Genomic DNA, 16074 nt, shown 5'->3' on the forward strand with positions numbered 1-16074 from the left:
AGCTGGCCCATGCACAGTGCTGATGTGTGCAAGGAGTGCTGTGGCATGCAGGGGTGTCCCCCGCATAGGGGAGCCCCATGCGCAAGGAGTGCACCCCATAAGGAGAGCCACCCAATGCGAAAAAAGTGCGTCTTCCTCACACACAGAGAGCTGACGCAGCAAGATGATGCAACAAAAAGAGACACAGATTCCAGGTGCCGCTGACAAGAATCCAAGCGGGCACAGAAGAACACATAGTAAATGGACACAGAGAGCAGACAACTGGAGTGGGGCAGGGGAGGAGAGAGAAGAAAAAAAATCTTACAAAAAAAAAGAAACGGTTGTTTTTTTATGTTGATCTTGTGCTCTGCCACTTTGTTGAATTCCTTTATTAGCCCTAGGAGCTTTGTGGTGGATTTTTCAGGATTTTCTGTATATAGAATCATATCATTTGCAAATAGGGAAAGTTTTACTTCTTCATTTAGAATTTGGATGCCTTTTATTTCTTTTTTTTTCCTAATTGCTCTGGCAAGAACTTCCAATATAGTGTTGAACAACAATGGTGTCAGTGGTTTTCCTTATCTTGTTCCTCATCTTAGAGGGGAAGCTTCTAGTCTTTCACCATTAAGTAGGACATTAGTTGTGGATTTTTCATATATGCCCTTTATCATGTTGAGGAAGTTTCCTTCTATACCTATTTTGCTAAGTATTTTAATCAAGAAAGGGTGCTGAATTTTGTCAAATGCCTTTTCTGCATTGATTGAGAGGATCATGTGGTTTTTTTCCCCTTTCATTCTGTTAATGTGGTATTTTACATTAATTGATTTTTTTTCTTATGTTGAATCAACCTTGCATACCTGGGATAAATCCCACTTGATCATGGTGTATAATTCTTTTAATATGCTGTTAATTCGGTTTGCTAGTATTTTGTTGACATATTTTACATCTCTATTCATAAGAGATATTGGCCTGTAGTTTTCTTTTCTTGTGTTATCTTTATTCAACTTTGGTATGAGGGTGATGATAGCCTTGTAGTAGGAGTTAGGGAGTGTTCCCTCCTCTTAAATTTTTTGGAAGAATTTGTGCAGAATTGGAATTAAGTCTTTTTGGAATGTTTGGTAGAATTCCCATGTGAAGCCATCTGGTTCTGGGATTTTTTGGTTGGGAGGTTTTTGATGACTGATTTAATCTCTTTACTGGTAATTGGTTTGTTTAGATCTTCTATTTTTTCTTGAGTCAATGTAGGCAGTTTATGTGTTTCTCAGAATTTATCCATTTCATCTAGCTTGTCTACTTTATTGGTGTACAGTTGTTCATAGTATCCACTTTGCGTCCTTTTTATTTCAGTGGGATTGGTAGTAATGTCTCCCTTTTCATTTTTGATTTTCATTATTTGTATTCCTTCTTTTTTCTTTTGTCAGTTTAGGTAAAGATTTGTTGATTGCATTATCTTTTCAAAGAACAAAGTTTTGGTTTTTGATTTTATTGTTTCTATTTCATTTATCTCCACTCTTATCTTTATTTCCTTCCTTCTGCTTGCTTTGGGTTTAATTAGCTCTTCCTTTTCTAATTCTTCTAGTTTTGAGGTTAGGTCTCTGATTGGAAATCTTGTTTTTTAGTGTAAGCACTATAAATTTCCCTCTCAGCACTGCCTTTGCTGCATCTCATAAGTTTTGTTATGTTGTAGTTTCACTTTCATTCGCCTCAAGATATTTCCAAATTTAACTTCTGATTTTCTTTTTAACCCTTTGGTTGTTCCAGAGTATGTTGTTTAATTTCCACATATTTGTGAATTTTCCCTTTCTCCCTCTGTTGTTAATTTCTAGCTTCATTCCATTGTGGTCAGAGAATACACTTTGTATGATTTCAATATTTTTGAGTTTATTGAGACTTGTTTTGTAACCCAACATGTGGCATATCCTGGAGAATGTGTATTCTGTTTTTGTTGGGTGCAGTGTTCTCTATATGTCTGTTAGGTCTAGTTGGTTTAGTGTATTGTTCTGAATAGATTTCTATCCTTTATTGAGTGGTGTTTTATAATCTCCTACTTTTATTTACTTCTATTAATGTACAACTTCTATTAATGTACAACTGTCAGTTATTCCCTTCAAACCTGCCAGTATTTTTTTTTATATATTTTAGAGGTCTGTTGTTAGGTGCATATATATTTATAACTATAACATCTTCCTATTGAATTGTCCCCTTTATCAGAATGTAATGACCATCTTTGTCCCTTGTAATTGTTTTTGATTTAAAATCTATTTTATCTAATATTAGTAGAGCCACAGCAGCCCTCTTTTGGTTACTACTTGCATGGTGTATTTTTTTTCCCATCCTTTCATCAGTGTACTTGTGTCTTTGACTGAAAGGTGAGTCTTTTGCTGACAGCATATAGCTGGATCATGCTTTTTAAACCATTCTCCCCGTTTCTGCCTTTTGACTGCACAGTTTAATCCATTTACATTTAAAGTCACTATTGATAATACAGGTCTTTCTTCTGTCATTTTGCTATTTATTCTTTGTAATTCTTCTACCTTTTTTGTCTTTCACTTCCATTAAAGCCTACTTTTATATTTATTTGCTTTCTTGTGTTGTACCATATTAAGAGCATTCGCTTTTCTATCTGGATATATTTTTCGTCTTTTTTCCTTGTGGTAACCATAGGGTTAAAATTTAATATATATATTTTTTAAAGATTTATTTTTTATTTATTTCTCTACACCCCCTAATGTCTGCTCTCTCTGTCCATTCACTGTGTGTTCTTCTGTGACCACTTTTGTCCTTAGCAGCAGCACCGGGAATCTGTGTTTCTTTTTGTTGCATCATCTTGTTGTGTCAGCTCTCCGTGTGTGTGGCGCCATTCTTGGGCAGGCTGCACTTTCTTTCGTGCTGGGTGGCTCTTCTTACGGGGTGCACTCCTTGAGCGTGGGGCTCCCCTACACGGGGAACACCCCTGCGTAGCAGGGCACTCCTTGCACGTATCAGCACTGCACATGGGCCAGCTCCACACGGGTCAGGGAGGCCAGGATTTGAACCGTGGACATTCTGTATGGTAGGCAGACGCCCTATCCATTGGGCCAAGTCCGCTTCCAAAATTTAGTATCCTAAATATAGGACAATTATATTTAGTTTGAAACTGTTGTAATTTCAATGGCATGCACATATACTTTGCTTATACCCCTGTCCCTCCATCCATTTAAGGACTTGTTACCACTTGTATCTTTGTACACTGTACGTCCAAAAACATTGATTTATCATTACTTTTTATGCATTTGTGTTTTAGCACCTGTCGGAAGTAAGAAGTGGAGTTACATACCAAACAATACACTACAATAATGCTGGAATTTATAATTACCCAAATGGTTACCTTTACCACAGGTCTGTCTGTCTTTATGCTGCTTTGAAACACTATCTGTTGTCCTTACATTTCAGTCTGAAGAAATCCCTTTAGCATTGCTTATAGGGCAGATGTAGTGATGATGAATTCCCTAAGCTTTTGTTTATCTGGGAATATCTTAATCTCTCCTTCATTTTTGAAAGAAAGAAAGAAAACCTTGCTGGATATAAAATTTTTGGCTGGCACTTGTTTTCTGTCAGCTCTTTGAGTATTTCAACCCACTGCCTTTTTTTTTAAGATTTATTTTATTTGTTTATTTTTCCCCCTTCCCTCATTGTTTGTGCCCACTTTCTGCTCTCTTGTTTGTTGTGTGTTCTGTCTGCTAGTCTTCATTTTAGAAGGCACTGGGAACTGAACCTGGGACCTCCCATATGGGAGGGAGGTGCCAAATTGCTTGAGCTACCTCTGCTACCTTCTTGTTGGGTCTCTCATTGTGTTTCCTCATGGTCCTTGTTGCATGATCTTGTTTCATCATCTTGTGTCAGCTTGCCTTGCCAATCTGTCATATCTGCCCACTGTCTTGCTTGTCTTCTTTAGGAGGCACCAGGAACCGAACCTGGGACCTCCCATGTGGTAGGTGGGAGCTCAATCGCTTGAACCACATCCATTTACAAACCTATTATTGCCTTTTGTTTCCGTGGTTTCTGATGAGAAATCAGCACTCAGTCTTTTTGGGAGTCCCTTATATGTAACATTGAGTTTCTTTTGCAGCTTTCAGAACTCTCTCCTTGTCTTTTGCGTTTTTCATCTGTTTTCCTTGTGGTTACCATAGGGTTAAAATTTAACCTCCTAAATATGTAACAATTACATTTGGTTTGATGTCAATAACTTCAATAACATACACGTATACTTTGCCTATACCCTTTTGTCCCCCCACTGGTTTGTTCATACTTGTTGCCACTCACATCTTTGTACATTGTATGTCCAAAAACTTGGATTTACCATTTTTTTCAGGTTTAAAACTGTTTATTCGCACATTAAAAAATTTTGCATTCCAGTAATTAAAATCATGTGAATGAAGAATTGCACTCTGATTAAAATGTATTTTACAGCCTGTGGGACACCCGGGACCAGCTTTTGCTTTTACTCTAAGTTTTACTTTCGTCCCGTCAAGCTTCTTCCTTCACCAACATTCAAGTTCTTTTCCTTCCTAGACATATGGGAGAGGCAGGTGCGGCCTTCCTTGTCAGTAGTTTTCGATTCTTTAGTGTGAAAAGGGGCAGCACAGTCGCTTAAACTTGATCCAGTCTCTATGCAGCTTACAAAGTTAACAGCTAAAAGAAGTAAAGTAAGAAGGCAGTGCTTGTGAAATATACACTGCATATTTTTGGGGCATGCCTCATTACAATTCACCTCCTTGCTTCTCCTGTTTGACCATTTCTTTGGAAGGCAGGTGGAATTTCCTCTTGTATTTCTGTCTTCTTCAATTTTAACTTAACTGAATTTCTCAGTCTCAGCCATATGGGGTTGGTCAGACATGGTTGTTGTTATCCTTACTTTTTTTTTTTTTTAAGTATTAGGGCTGGGGATTGCACCCACGACCTTGTATGTGGGAAGCCGGTGCCCAACCATTGAGCCATATTGGCTTCCCTTGTTACTTTTTTTTTTTAAGTCTTTTTAAAAATTTTTATTTATTTCCCCCACTTGTGGCTTGCTTGCTGTCTGTTCTCTCTGTCCATTTGCTGCGCGATCTTCTCTGTTTGTCTTCCTTTGTTGTGTCATCTTGCTGTGCCAGCTCTCCACAGGCACAGGCCATCAGCTCTCCGCAGCATGTGGGTGAGCCTGCCTTCACAAGGAGGCCCTTGGGAGTGAACCCAGGGCCTCCCATATGGTAGACGGGAGCCCAGTCAATTGAGCCACAGCTGCTTCCCCACTCATTACTTTTTATGCATTGCATTTTAGCACCTGTAGGAAGTAAGACATAGAGTTACATACCAAAGAATGCAGCACAGTCATATTGGCATTTATAATTACCCACATGATTACCTTTACTACAGGTCTGTCTTTCTTTATGCTGCTTTGAACCATGGTCTAGTGTCCTTTTGTTTCAGTCTGAAGAATTTTCTTTAGCATTGCTTGTAGGGAAGGTCTAGTGGGGATGTGCTCCCTCCACTTTTGTTTATCTGAGGATGTATTAACCCGCCCCCCCCCCCTTTTTTTAAGGTCCTGAGACTGGGGATTGAACTTGGGACCTCATATGTGGAAAGCCGGCACTTAGTCACTGATCTACACTGGCTCCCCTGAGTTGTTTTTTTTCATTTGTTTGTTTGTTTGTTGTTTTTTATTTTTAGGAAGTACCAGGGATCAAACCTGGGACCTTTTATATGGGAAGCAGGCACTCAACCACTTGAGCTACATCCGTTCCCTCGCCATCATTTTTGAAAGAGTCTTGCTAGTTATAAAATTCTTGTCTAGAAGTTATTTTCCTTCAGCACTTTTAAGTATTTCAATCCACTGAGTTTTTGTCTCCATCATTTCTGATGAGAAATCCGCACTCAGTCTTATTATGACTTCCTTGTATGTAAGGAGCTTTTCTCTTGCAGCTTTCAGAACTCTCTCCTTGTCCTTTGCATTTGATAGGGGTGTATTTTCCTTCACATTTATCCTGTTTGGCGAGTTTGGGAAGTTTTGCTAAGTTGGGGAAATTCTCTGTCATTGTTTCTTTGACTATTCTTTCTGCCGTTTCCTCCCTTTCCTCTCCTCTGGAACTCCCATAATATGTATATGGGTGTGCCTCACGGTGTCCCATAGATGTCTCAGGCTACTTTTGCTTTTAATATTTCTTTTCCTCAGCCTGACTCATTTCAAGTGTCTTGCCTTCAAGTTCACTTAGTCTTTCTTCTGCCAGCTCCAGTCTGCTCTTGAAATCCTCCTGGGCACATTTCGTTTCAGTTATCGTGATCTTCAACTCCTGTCGTTCTGTTTGGTTCCTTTTTAAAATTTCTTTCTCTTTACTTAGACTCTCATATTGTTCATTCATTGTTTTCCTATTATTGTGTAGTTTTTGCTGATATTTTTCTTCATTTCCTTTATTTTTAAAATATAATAAACTTTATTTCTAAAGCGGTTTTAGGTTACAGAAAAGTTACATTGAAAGTATGAGGGATTCGCACGTACCCCCTCCCTCTCCCATATCATCCCCTGTTTTTTTAAAATTTAGTTGTATAATTTATTTTGATGTATCTGTAAAAACCACTCATTAAAAAATGTACATTTTAAAAATGACTCATTCGTGGTAAGGCCTAACCTACTTAAAGTAATAATCGAAAAAATAAAACCATCATTGTGACATTTATCAGTACTTCACACATCTAATAAATCCTGAAGGAAGCAACTACCATTGTTAGAACTTCTCCTTAAGAATTTTTGAGATCATTTTTACAAAGGCTTTTGTTCAGAATGTCCACATTCTTCGTCATCCTTTTCTGTACTTTTATCCTCCTGCTTTGGATGGGCCATCATTTCCTGTTTCTTTGCCTTGAATTATTCTGTTACACACTGTACCTCTTAATATTTTAAAATGTTAACTCTGGGATTTACTCCCTGAGATGTCTGTTTCTTTGCTTTGTAACCAGCTGGTGATAAGACAGATTTTCTTGAGCTTCAGCTCTTATCTAGAAGGTGTGCCCAAGGCAAATACACTGTGCAGGGTTTTCCCTGCCCTACTGGGCCTCTCTTTTCCTGGACTTTTGCTTGCTAAAGGTTTTGGGAGTTTCCCTGTTTATATGAGTTGGGTTGTCCGCTCTTTCCTAGGGACAAACCTCCCACTCCCGCACCCCGAAGCTGGCAGAGCAGATCTTTGTCCCGGACTGTCAACCTCTTTAGTGTTACTCCTTTTGTTACCTCACAGTGCTTTTTCCTGGAGGGCAAATTCCAGGAGGAGGGTCACACCCTAGAGGACTTTCTCAATTTGGTCTTTCCCTGCCCATACAGGGTCTGGAGCCCATGAAAGGGTGGCAGACCAGCTTGCCAAAATTTTCTCTGATGGCTTTCCAAAGCTGAGCCTTCCTGGCCTGCCCAGCAAATGCAGCCCTTTAGCTAACTTTCCTCCACAGCCCTGAGGAAGCCCTGTGTCTTTAAATCTTCACTGCCTCTGCCTCTGTCCCAGGTTGAAGCAAGGACTGCTGTTCCCTTTCTCTAGGGTAGGGTTGAAACAATGGCTGCTGCACCTTTGGGTTGGGTTCAAACAGTAACTGCCCTCCAAGCTGGGATCCAGGGATCCAAAATTTGCTAATCAAAAACCCCTGGATCAGGGAATAGATGTGGCTCAAGCAGTTTAGCTCCTGCTTGGCACATGGGAGGACCTGGTTTGGTCCTGGTGCCTCCTAAAAACAAAACAAAAAAACAATAAGCAAACAAATGAAAAAAGTAACTCAGGTGAGCCGATGTGGCTAAGTGGTTGAGTGCCGGCTTCCCACATACGAGGTCCTGGGTTCAATCCTGGCCTGATACTTTAAAAAAGGGAAAAAAAGCTGTGATTAGTGACTGGCCTGCACACCCCTGTTCTTTGGGAGGAGGGCTTTTATGTCCCTTTCTGTCAGCAGCCGCTAGCCAGGGACTGGACCCTGTCGTGGCCTGCCACGAGAGTGGGGGATGGGTGCTGGTAGGTGCCACAAAGAGAGAGCAGTTTAGAGTTTTTTACTGGAATTTATCAGCCTCTTTCTCCCGCTTTTCCCTGGATACTGTTCAGTGTTCTTCTGGCCTCTGAAATTTCAAAATAGTCGTTTCAGCCAGTTTCAGCCTGTTTAGTAGTTTCTTTGGTAGAAGGGCTGGGCCCTACAGCTCCCTACTCTACCATCTCTCCTGGAGGTCACTCTGCTAGCCACATTTTTTTTTTCTTTTAGGTACTGGGGCCCGGAATTGAATCAGAGACCTGTATGTGGGAAGCCAAAACTCAACCACTGAGCTACATTGGCTTCCCTGAGTTGGTTTTTTGTTCGTTTGTTGTTTTTGTTTTTAGGAGATACTGGGGATTGAACCTAGGACCTTGTATGTGGGAAGCAGGCACTCAACTGCTTGAGCTACATCCGCGCCCCTGTCCACATTTTTAAAAACAGGTTTTAAATCACAGTAATACATGCATATTGTTAAACAATTCTTTGAAACCTATAGTAAGAACTATTCTCTTTCTCACCTTTCTCTGCAACCTGTTTCTGATCCCCAGAGACAACCACTTTCAACTTCTTTTGCTAGTTCTTCTGATATTTAGCATCTTACCTCAAAATCAGTATGCTTATTCTGCTTTTTCTTATATATCTTATTTTGATGTCTCTTCTCACTTAAGATCACAGGCTGTGAAGTCAGATTCTTGGTTTTAAGGTAGAGTTGGTGGTCCTGAAATTTTCATTTCTGAACATTTCTACCCTCTCTGACTATGGGTCTTTCATTTACCTGAGCCTCAGTTTCCATTATCTGTAAAATGGGATTAATCTCTTCTTCAGAGGTTTTCTCTGTGGATCAAGTGAGAGATGTCATATAAAGTGCCTCACATAGTTCCTGGCACATTGTAGATGCTTCAGAGTTCCCTTTTATTTTCTCCTGTGATTTTAGACTCTGACACCAGTTTTATTTTTGAAGCTCTTAAGTATTCTTGAAAGTGACCTGTATCTCATTCACTGGGTTGATTGCAAATGTGGTACCTTTACTGTGCAGTTACCTGTCAGCTTTGTTCTAGGTTGTCTCTGAACTTCAGAGTGTTTTCGGGATTTGTTTTATACTCCTCCTTTTGGAGAAAAATGGTACTTCTGGTTCTTTATTAAACCTCCTATAAGCAGATCTAAAGTTTATTTGGTTTGCATTGAGTTGTGTGTTTTGGATTTCATTTTGGGAGGAAAGAAAGTAGAGGCAACAAATAATGCCTATATTTTTCCCTTCTGAGTTCAGATCCAATTTGAGGAATGAGACAGATGATAGCCAAAATATCAGCTTTGATACTGATACAGCTGTTGGAGTATAGATCTTAGATCTGTGACCAGATGGGCTTCATAAACTCACCTTTCCAGTCCCAGGCAGGCTTGGCCAGTGCAGGCTTCCCACTGGAGGTAAGGCCAGGCTTCTCCAGAAATGACCCCCCCCCCCTCCCACAACTGAGCCTTTTCTCCAAGCTTTACTGATGAGATACCTCTGACTCTTCCAAAGAAAGAACCTAGTAAGTGAGGGACTGGAGCCAAGGGCCAGATGGCTTCTTTCCACACTTGTCTCTCCTGGGCAGTGGAAGCTCCCTCCCTCCTATAGGCAGCAGAGGCTTGTGGGATCAGCTTCACAGGGAGAGATCATGACCAGCAGCACCCAACAGTGTTACAGTGGAGTGTTTAAAGCCTTTCAGCAAAGAGCAGTTGGTATCAAGGGTTTAATTGGGTGTTCCATCAAAATGGAATGATTGAAGAAATCCTACTTCTCAGAAGCAAACACCTGCCTACCAGCTGAGACTTACTTTTTAAAATTTGAATTATGCATTTTCTATGTATGTTTCCTTTGCAGTTTTTGTGTTTTTTTTAAAAAATCCATTCTTAGCAGATTCTGAAAATCCACATAACAGCTTGCCAGGCAGTCATTTTGAGGTTTTAATGTGTTTTGATGTATTTTAATGTGTCTCCATGTTGTGTTCCAGTTGCTTGGAAGAAATTTTAAAAAGCAGATGCAAGCCCAGGGGTGGATTGTTGTTCTTGATGTGCTATTATACCCTCTTTATTTTAAAAAGATTAAACCCTGCCAAACTTGACATCATAAAGGGCTGCTCTGCTCTCCCCCAGTTTTATATATAAATAAGCTATAGCAAGAATGCATAATACTTGTTTATATACTTTCAAACCTTGAACTGTTAACCCACAGAGACCAGAAATGGTTTCAACTTGGGCAGTAATTTCTCCTCTCTGTCAGAGGTGAATGCTACATGGTTATGGTATATTCTTTTGTTTGGATGTACCGGGGCCAGGGATTGAACCTGGGACCTTGTAATGTGGGAAGCCAGTGCTCAACCACTGAGCCACACTGGGTCCCCTGAGTTGGTTTTTTCATTTTGTTTTCCTTGTTGTTTGTTTTTGGTTGTTTTTAGGAGGCATCCGAAACTGAACCCAGGACCTTCCCATGTGGGAAGCGAGCGCTCAACCACTTGAGCCACATCTGCTCTCCATTGGTTATGTTTTTATTTATTAATTTATTAATATTTATTTATTTCTCTCCCCTCCACCCCATTTCCCCTGTTTCCTGCTCTCTGTGTCCATTTGCTGTGTGTTCTTCTCTGTCTGCTTATAATCTCGTTAGGTGGCTCTGGGAACCAATCCTGGGACCTTCCAGAGTGAGAGAGAGAGGTGAGCATTCTCTTGTGCCACCGCAGCTCCATGATCTGCTGCATCTCTTATTCTTTCTCCTCTGTATCTCTTTTTGTTGAGTCATCTTGCTGCACCAGCTCTCCATGTGGGGCAGCACTCCTGCACAGGGCAGCACTCCTGTGTGGGGCAGTATTCCGTGCAGGCCAGCACTCCACGTGGGCCAGTTTGCCACACGGGCCAGCTTGCCTTCACCAGGAAGCCCTGGGCACCGAACCCTGGGCCTCCTATATGGTAGATGGGAGCCCACTTGGTTGAGCCACATCTGCTTCCTCCCATTGGTTATGTTTGATTGTTTCCCTACCATATTGGCTGGATCATCATTATGGGTTCTGGAAACAAAAGGCAGAGTAAAAAGTGCCTTTTTTTTTTTTGGTGGCTAAAATCTTTTTAAAGGTAGCAAAATTAAAAAAAATATCTTGATTATTGAGTAGTAAAATAATAAATATAAAATATATATTTTCTCTACTTATTTTTATATTCTCTTAAAAAGGGAAAGAAGACTGGATGTTTCATTTACATAGAAGTGCCATTCCTTTTTTTCCAAATTAAACAGTGTTGTTTCTTAGTGTTCAAAGGGCATATTAGTTTTCTTGATTTAGTAGGGGCATGGATGTTAAAAGGATAACTTTTAAACAGGTAGGTATATGTATAGAATTTACCTTATATTTAGAATCTGAGCACTTATGGTACTTTTATAGCTGATCTCATTGTTCTTTATCCCAGTTTAAGTTCTCACCTTTCAACCCTCACAATTTATTCCTAATCTTAAACCGATGTAATTATTTTATTCCCTTATCTTGGATTGGTTGAATGTCTTCGGATTGTTCAATTAAATTATGCCCAAATGTGTCAAAGTTTGTCATAGGCGGTCCTTTGAGCATATACTCTAACTCCTTTATAAATTCTTCCCTGAAATGCAGATGTTGTATCAGTTTGAGTGTGAAGTCACACTTTTTGGGTGGAATCTTTGGATAGATACCATGTTGACTTTCCCTCCTGCTGTTTCAGCTCCTTATGAAGGTAGACAGCCTCTTGTCCAGCTTGAGGGACTCTCATCGGCGGGTCCTGGAACCAAACCCCCTCGTCTTCAGGCTTCCCTTATACGGGTAAGTGATGGTGTGTGGGGGGGTTATGCCAGTGGGTGAGTGGAGACAAGCTTTGGACTTTGGGGGTGTGGCTTTTTGATTGCAAGGAAGATATAAAACTGCCCCCTCATGCAAATATTGCACTTCTTGTTGTGTTGCTGTTATATTTCCCTTATCTTTTCGGTGTATGTTCCTACCCCTTCTCCATGACTGTAGAATAAAACAGGCTGGTTCTTGGTCTTCAGTATGTCTAGAATGCCCCTCTACCTTCATCTTCCTAATCTTTAGGCACTTTGATCAGGAGAATTGCATTTTACTTTTTCCAAAACAGGCCATCTTGTCTGTGCCTTATCCTTTCTTCCTACTCATTCAGTACATAGTTAATTGTTTTCCATTTCTTTTGTGCCTCCAGTTAGGATGTAAGCTTTTGGAAGGTAGAGGTAGCTCTCTTGTACTCTCTCTTGGTGCCTGATCCAATGCTGTTTAGAGAGCAGCTATTTTACAAGTGGCAACACCTACTGTTTCTTGTATGTAGTAGATACTAAAAGAAATATGATGGAAAATGCTCAGGCAGTATCTCATTTTCTCTTGGCTATACCACACCTCCAGTGTTTTCATTTGGATAAAGAGCTCTTACTTTTTGTGTGTCTACAGCTATTATCTTAAGTAGCGTCTCTGTGTTGAAATATTTTCAAAGAAGGCATTGTGTGCATGTAAGTGTGTGTGTTTATGAGAGAAATTACCAGAAAGTTTGGGTTCACTGACATTAAAGATCAGGGAAAGTGGGGTGCTTTGTATAGCATTTCATTTGTACATCTTAGGAAGAAGGATCATTTATGCACAGGCATTTCTACTCAAAATAGAAAGATTTTGTCAGTCACTGCCAAAAAGAAGTGGGATGGTAGTCTGAAACTGAACAAAGTCTAAAGAAGGTCCTGATGTTTCCTGAGAACCCTATGGGTATAGGGCTCTGTGTTAGACATGCACAGAATTTTAACTTCTGAGGTGCTACTCTGTACAAATAATTTTTTATAAGAAGATAATTAGGTGCTATGTACTTATATTTAATGCTTTTTCCAACCTTGGGATCTCGGTACTATTATCTCTATTTTTATAGATAAGTTAACCATGATTCAGAGAGGTCAAACAACTGGTTTAAGGTTTCACAGCTAGTAAGTATCAGAGTAAGGATTTGAACCTAGGCCTGTCCAAGGTCAAAACCTGTACAAAACTTGTATACCAGTGTTCATGGCAGCTTTATTCTCAATAGCCACAGGGTAGGACCAACCCAAATGGTCATCACCAGGTGAATGAATAGACAAAATGTGGTATAGCCATACAATGGAATACTGTTCAGCCATAAAAAGGAATGAAGTTCTGATATATGCTACAACAAGGATGAACTTTGAAAACATGCTAAGTAAAATAAGCCTGACCCAAAAGGACAAATATTATGTGATTCCACTGATACAAAATATCTAGAATAAGCAAATTCATAGAGGCAGTAAGTAGAGGTTATCAGGAGTGGGGGGGGGCGGTAATTATTTCTTAATGGGTATAGAGTTTCTGTTTTGGGTGATGAAAATGTTTTAGTAATGGAAGGTAGCCCAACATTGTAAAAGTAGTGACACTGGATTGTACACTTAAAATGATTAAATTGGTAAATGTTGTGTTATATATATATTACCACAATTTAAAAAACCTTGTGCTAATAAATACTTTGCTATACATTAGAATCACATATTAAAAGGAGAATAGCTTCTAGAGTTGTTGAATAAACAAAAATTGGGTGTTATAAAAATATTCTTGAAAATCCCTTATTAGTACCAAATTGGAGAACCAAGATGCCATATCTCCTAGGACTAGTGCAGCTCAGTTTTACCCCCAAGTTGGAACAGACCACTGTTTCTTCAGCTGAGCCCCAGATGTAGTAGTTGGCTGGGTTTAGAGATCCTATAGTACAAAATTATGCAGCTTTAAACAAGAGGATTATACCCACTATGGAGTGATGGTTACATTAGGAAAGGTATTTTGAAGGACTGGAGTTCAACCCCAAAATTTCTAGGGTGTAGCTATAGAGTGCATTCTGATGCTGAAGACATCAAATCTTTAATGCTTACCATGATGATCAAACAAGCAGTTAATGGTGAACTTCGAAGTGGAAGGACTGGACTTACTGGGCCTTTTCTACATAGCCCTGTGATTGGGTTGGCCATGGACTCCCACCTGGATTTGGTGCTCTCTGTCTTTTCTTCTAATCTCTAGGTTCATTTTTCTGCTAATAAACGTGTTTCTTGAGCCCTTCACTCAACTAGATACCTATTAAGCAGCAGGCACAGCGTTGAACATATAAAAATGAGGTATAGCCCATCTATCCCTGACCTCATGGAGCTTACAGGCTCCTGAAGGATGTGGTCATTAACCAAATCATCACAGACTAAATACACAGTTAACATATGTGATGTGAGTGAAAAGTACACTATGCTTTGAGCATGAAAAATTAGGGGTAGGGGGTGGACAAGGCCTAGCCTTAGTGGGCAAGGGGTGATTAAGTGAGGCTTCTGAGAAGAATAACATTTGAGTTGAAATGAGGAGGATGCATAGGTGTTAGCCAGATGAGCAATGGGAATGGGAGGAGCAGGTAACTCAGCAGGGCGAACTGCCTATACAAAGACTCCATCTGCTTGGTACTCTATACGCATCATCTCTTCAAATTCTCATGGCTGTCTTGGGAAGTGATTATTGTTATTGTCCCATTTTTCTTTCAGCTGACAAAATCTGAAGTTTAAAATGTTATTTAATTTGCCCAAGGTCATGGCTAGGAAATGGCAGGGTTGGAATTTAAACACTGGGCATGATTCCTTAGACTCTGGCTGGGGAAGCTCATGGATGGAGAGACCATCTGTTGAGATTCAGAGCTCTGGAAGAGAAATTTGCATTACAAGTGTTGGGGAGAGATCATGAATTCAGTGTTGGGTTTTTGGCATTTGAGTTTTTGAGGTAGCCAAGAGGAGGTGTCAAAGAGATGGTCTGGCACTCCAGGAGAAAGCTGGGAAGGGGGTGGGGGGTGGACATAGGGAATTTGGCAGCCATTGCACTAGAAGGTGTTCTGGTACAATGCAGAGAGAACCAAACAGGTTCTCCCCAGGCCCAGATAACATCTGTGACCTTGAGCGAGTTCCTTCTCTTTTCTGTAACACCAGTGACTTGGAATGGATTTAACAGCCCATGGTGAATGATCTGCAACAGTCTGAATCTCTTAATGTTTGCTTGACATGAGTGGAGCGTGCCCCCCTTTCTGCTTGGAGCGTGGTCTTCTGTTTAAGAGAGCAAAGGGCCATTCTCAGGACAGTAGTCTGTGGTTTTTATGGCTGATGTGCTATATTTCTGTTTTTAGGTGTCTTTCTTAGGCTTATCAACTTGACTTGGCTGGACTCCACATTCCAGAAAGCAAAATTCCAACCCCAATTAGTCATATATTGAAGGTTGTTGGTGGTAGATGATTAATATTTATTGGGCATGATGCTAGGCTGGACTGGGGTAACTAATCTCCTTCATGATGCCATGTTCATGGGGTGATGGCAACCTTCTCTCTCTCTCCTGACTTCCTCTGTGGTCTTGCATTAACTCCTTCCTGCGTGATTGGAAGAGGGCAAGGCCTCTGGGTAATGGGGGAGGCTGTATGGGTGAGGGTTTTAGGAATCCTGGGCCAGTGCTGTTTGTAGCCAGTGGACTTGGCAATTTGGAAGTGCTTATGCCAATTCAGTGTCTTAACTTTGGAATGACTGATTAGACTTTTTGATTAATAGTTTAGGAATTTCAATTTTTTCTTCAGTATGTTGAATTTCACCACCCTCACAATTTTAGAGGCTAAGCATATCCTCTGTTGCTAGATGGTTGATAGTGGTCTGTAAAGAAATTATAACTCTTCTTTTTTGCTTTGTCTATTTTGTTGTGTTTATAAGTCATTTTGTGGTTTACTTTTCACAGGTTCTTCTAAACATCTAGAATATGTAGTATCGTTTGTAATTCTGCTGGCTTAGGAATTAGAATTGCCCCTTCTTCTCCCACCATTGAAATGCCCTCATCCTTTGGTGTCCATGCGGCCATGCTCTCTGGGTGTTCCTCCTGGTCCTGTAGCTACTCCTTCCTAATCTCCTATGTCCATTCTCCTTCCTCTGACTGTCCCTTACATGGTGGTGATCCCCAGGCCTGCTTTTCTTTCTACTTCTGCTTTTGCTGCATGGAGGCTGATGACTACAAATCTCCATTTGCTAGACAT

General features: G+C 40.4%; 1 protein-coding gene across 13 annotated transcripts in view; it reads left to right on the forward strand.

Moving 5' to 3' along the window:
• Positions 1–16074, forward strand: part of REPS2 (RALBP1 associated Eps domain containing 2) — a 323649-nt gene that overhangs the window by 88115 nt on the left and 219460 nt on the right. For all 13 annotated transcript variants that reach the window (XM_058291435.1, XM_058291431.1, XM_058291430.1 and 10 more), the window contains one exon: positions 11716–11813. In XM_058291435.1, the coding sequence (XP_058147418.1) occupies positions 11716–11813 (98 nt within the window). The remainder of the gene's footprint in view (positions 1–11715; positions 11814–16074) is intronic.

Source organism: Dasypus novemcinctus, chromosome X (genome assembly GCF_030445035.2).
Source record: "Dasypus novemcinctus isolate mDasNov1 chromosome X, mDasNov1.1.hap2, whole genome shotgun sequence".
Classification (NCBI taxonomy): domain Eukaryota; kingdom Metazoa; phylum Chordata; class Mammalia; order Cingulata; family Dasypodidae; genus Dasypus; species Dasypus novemcinctus.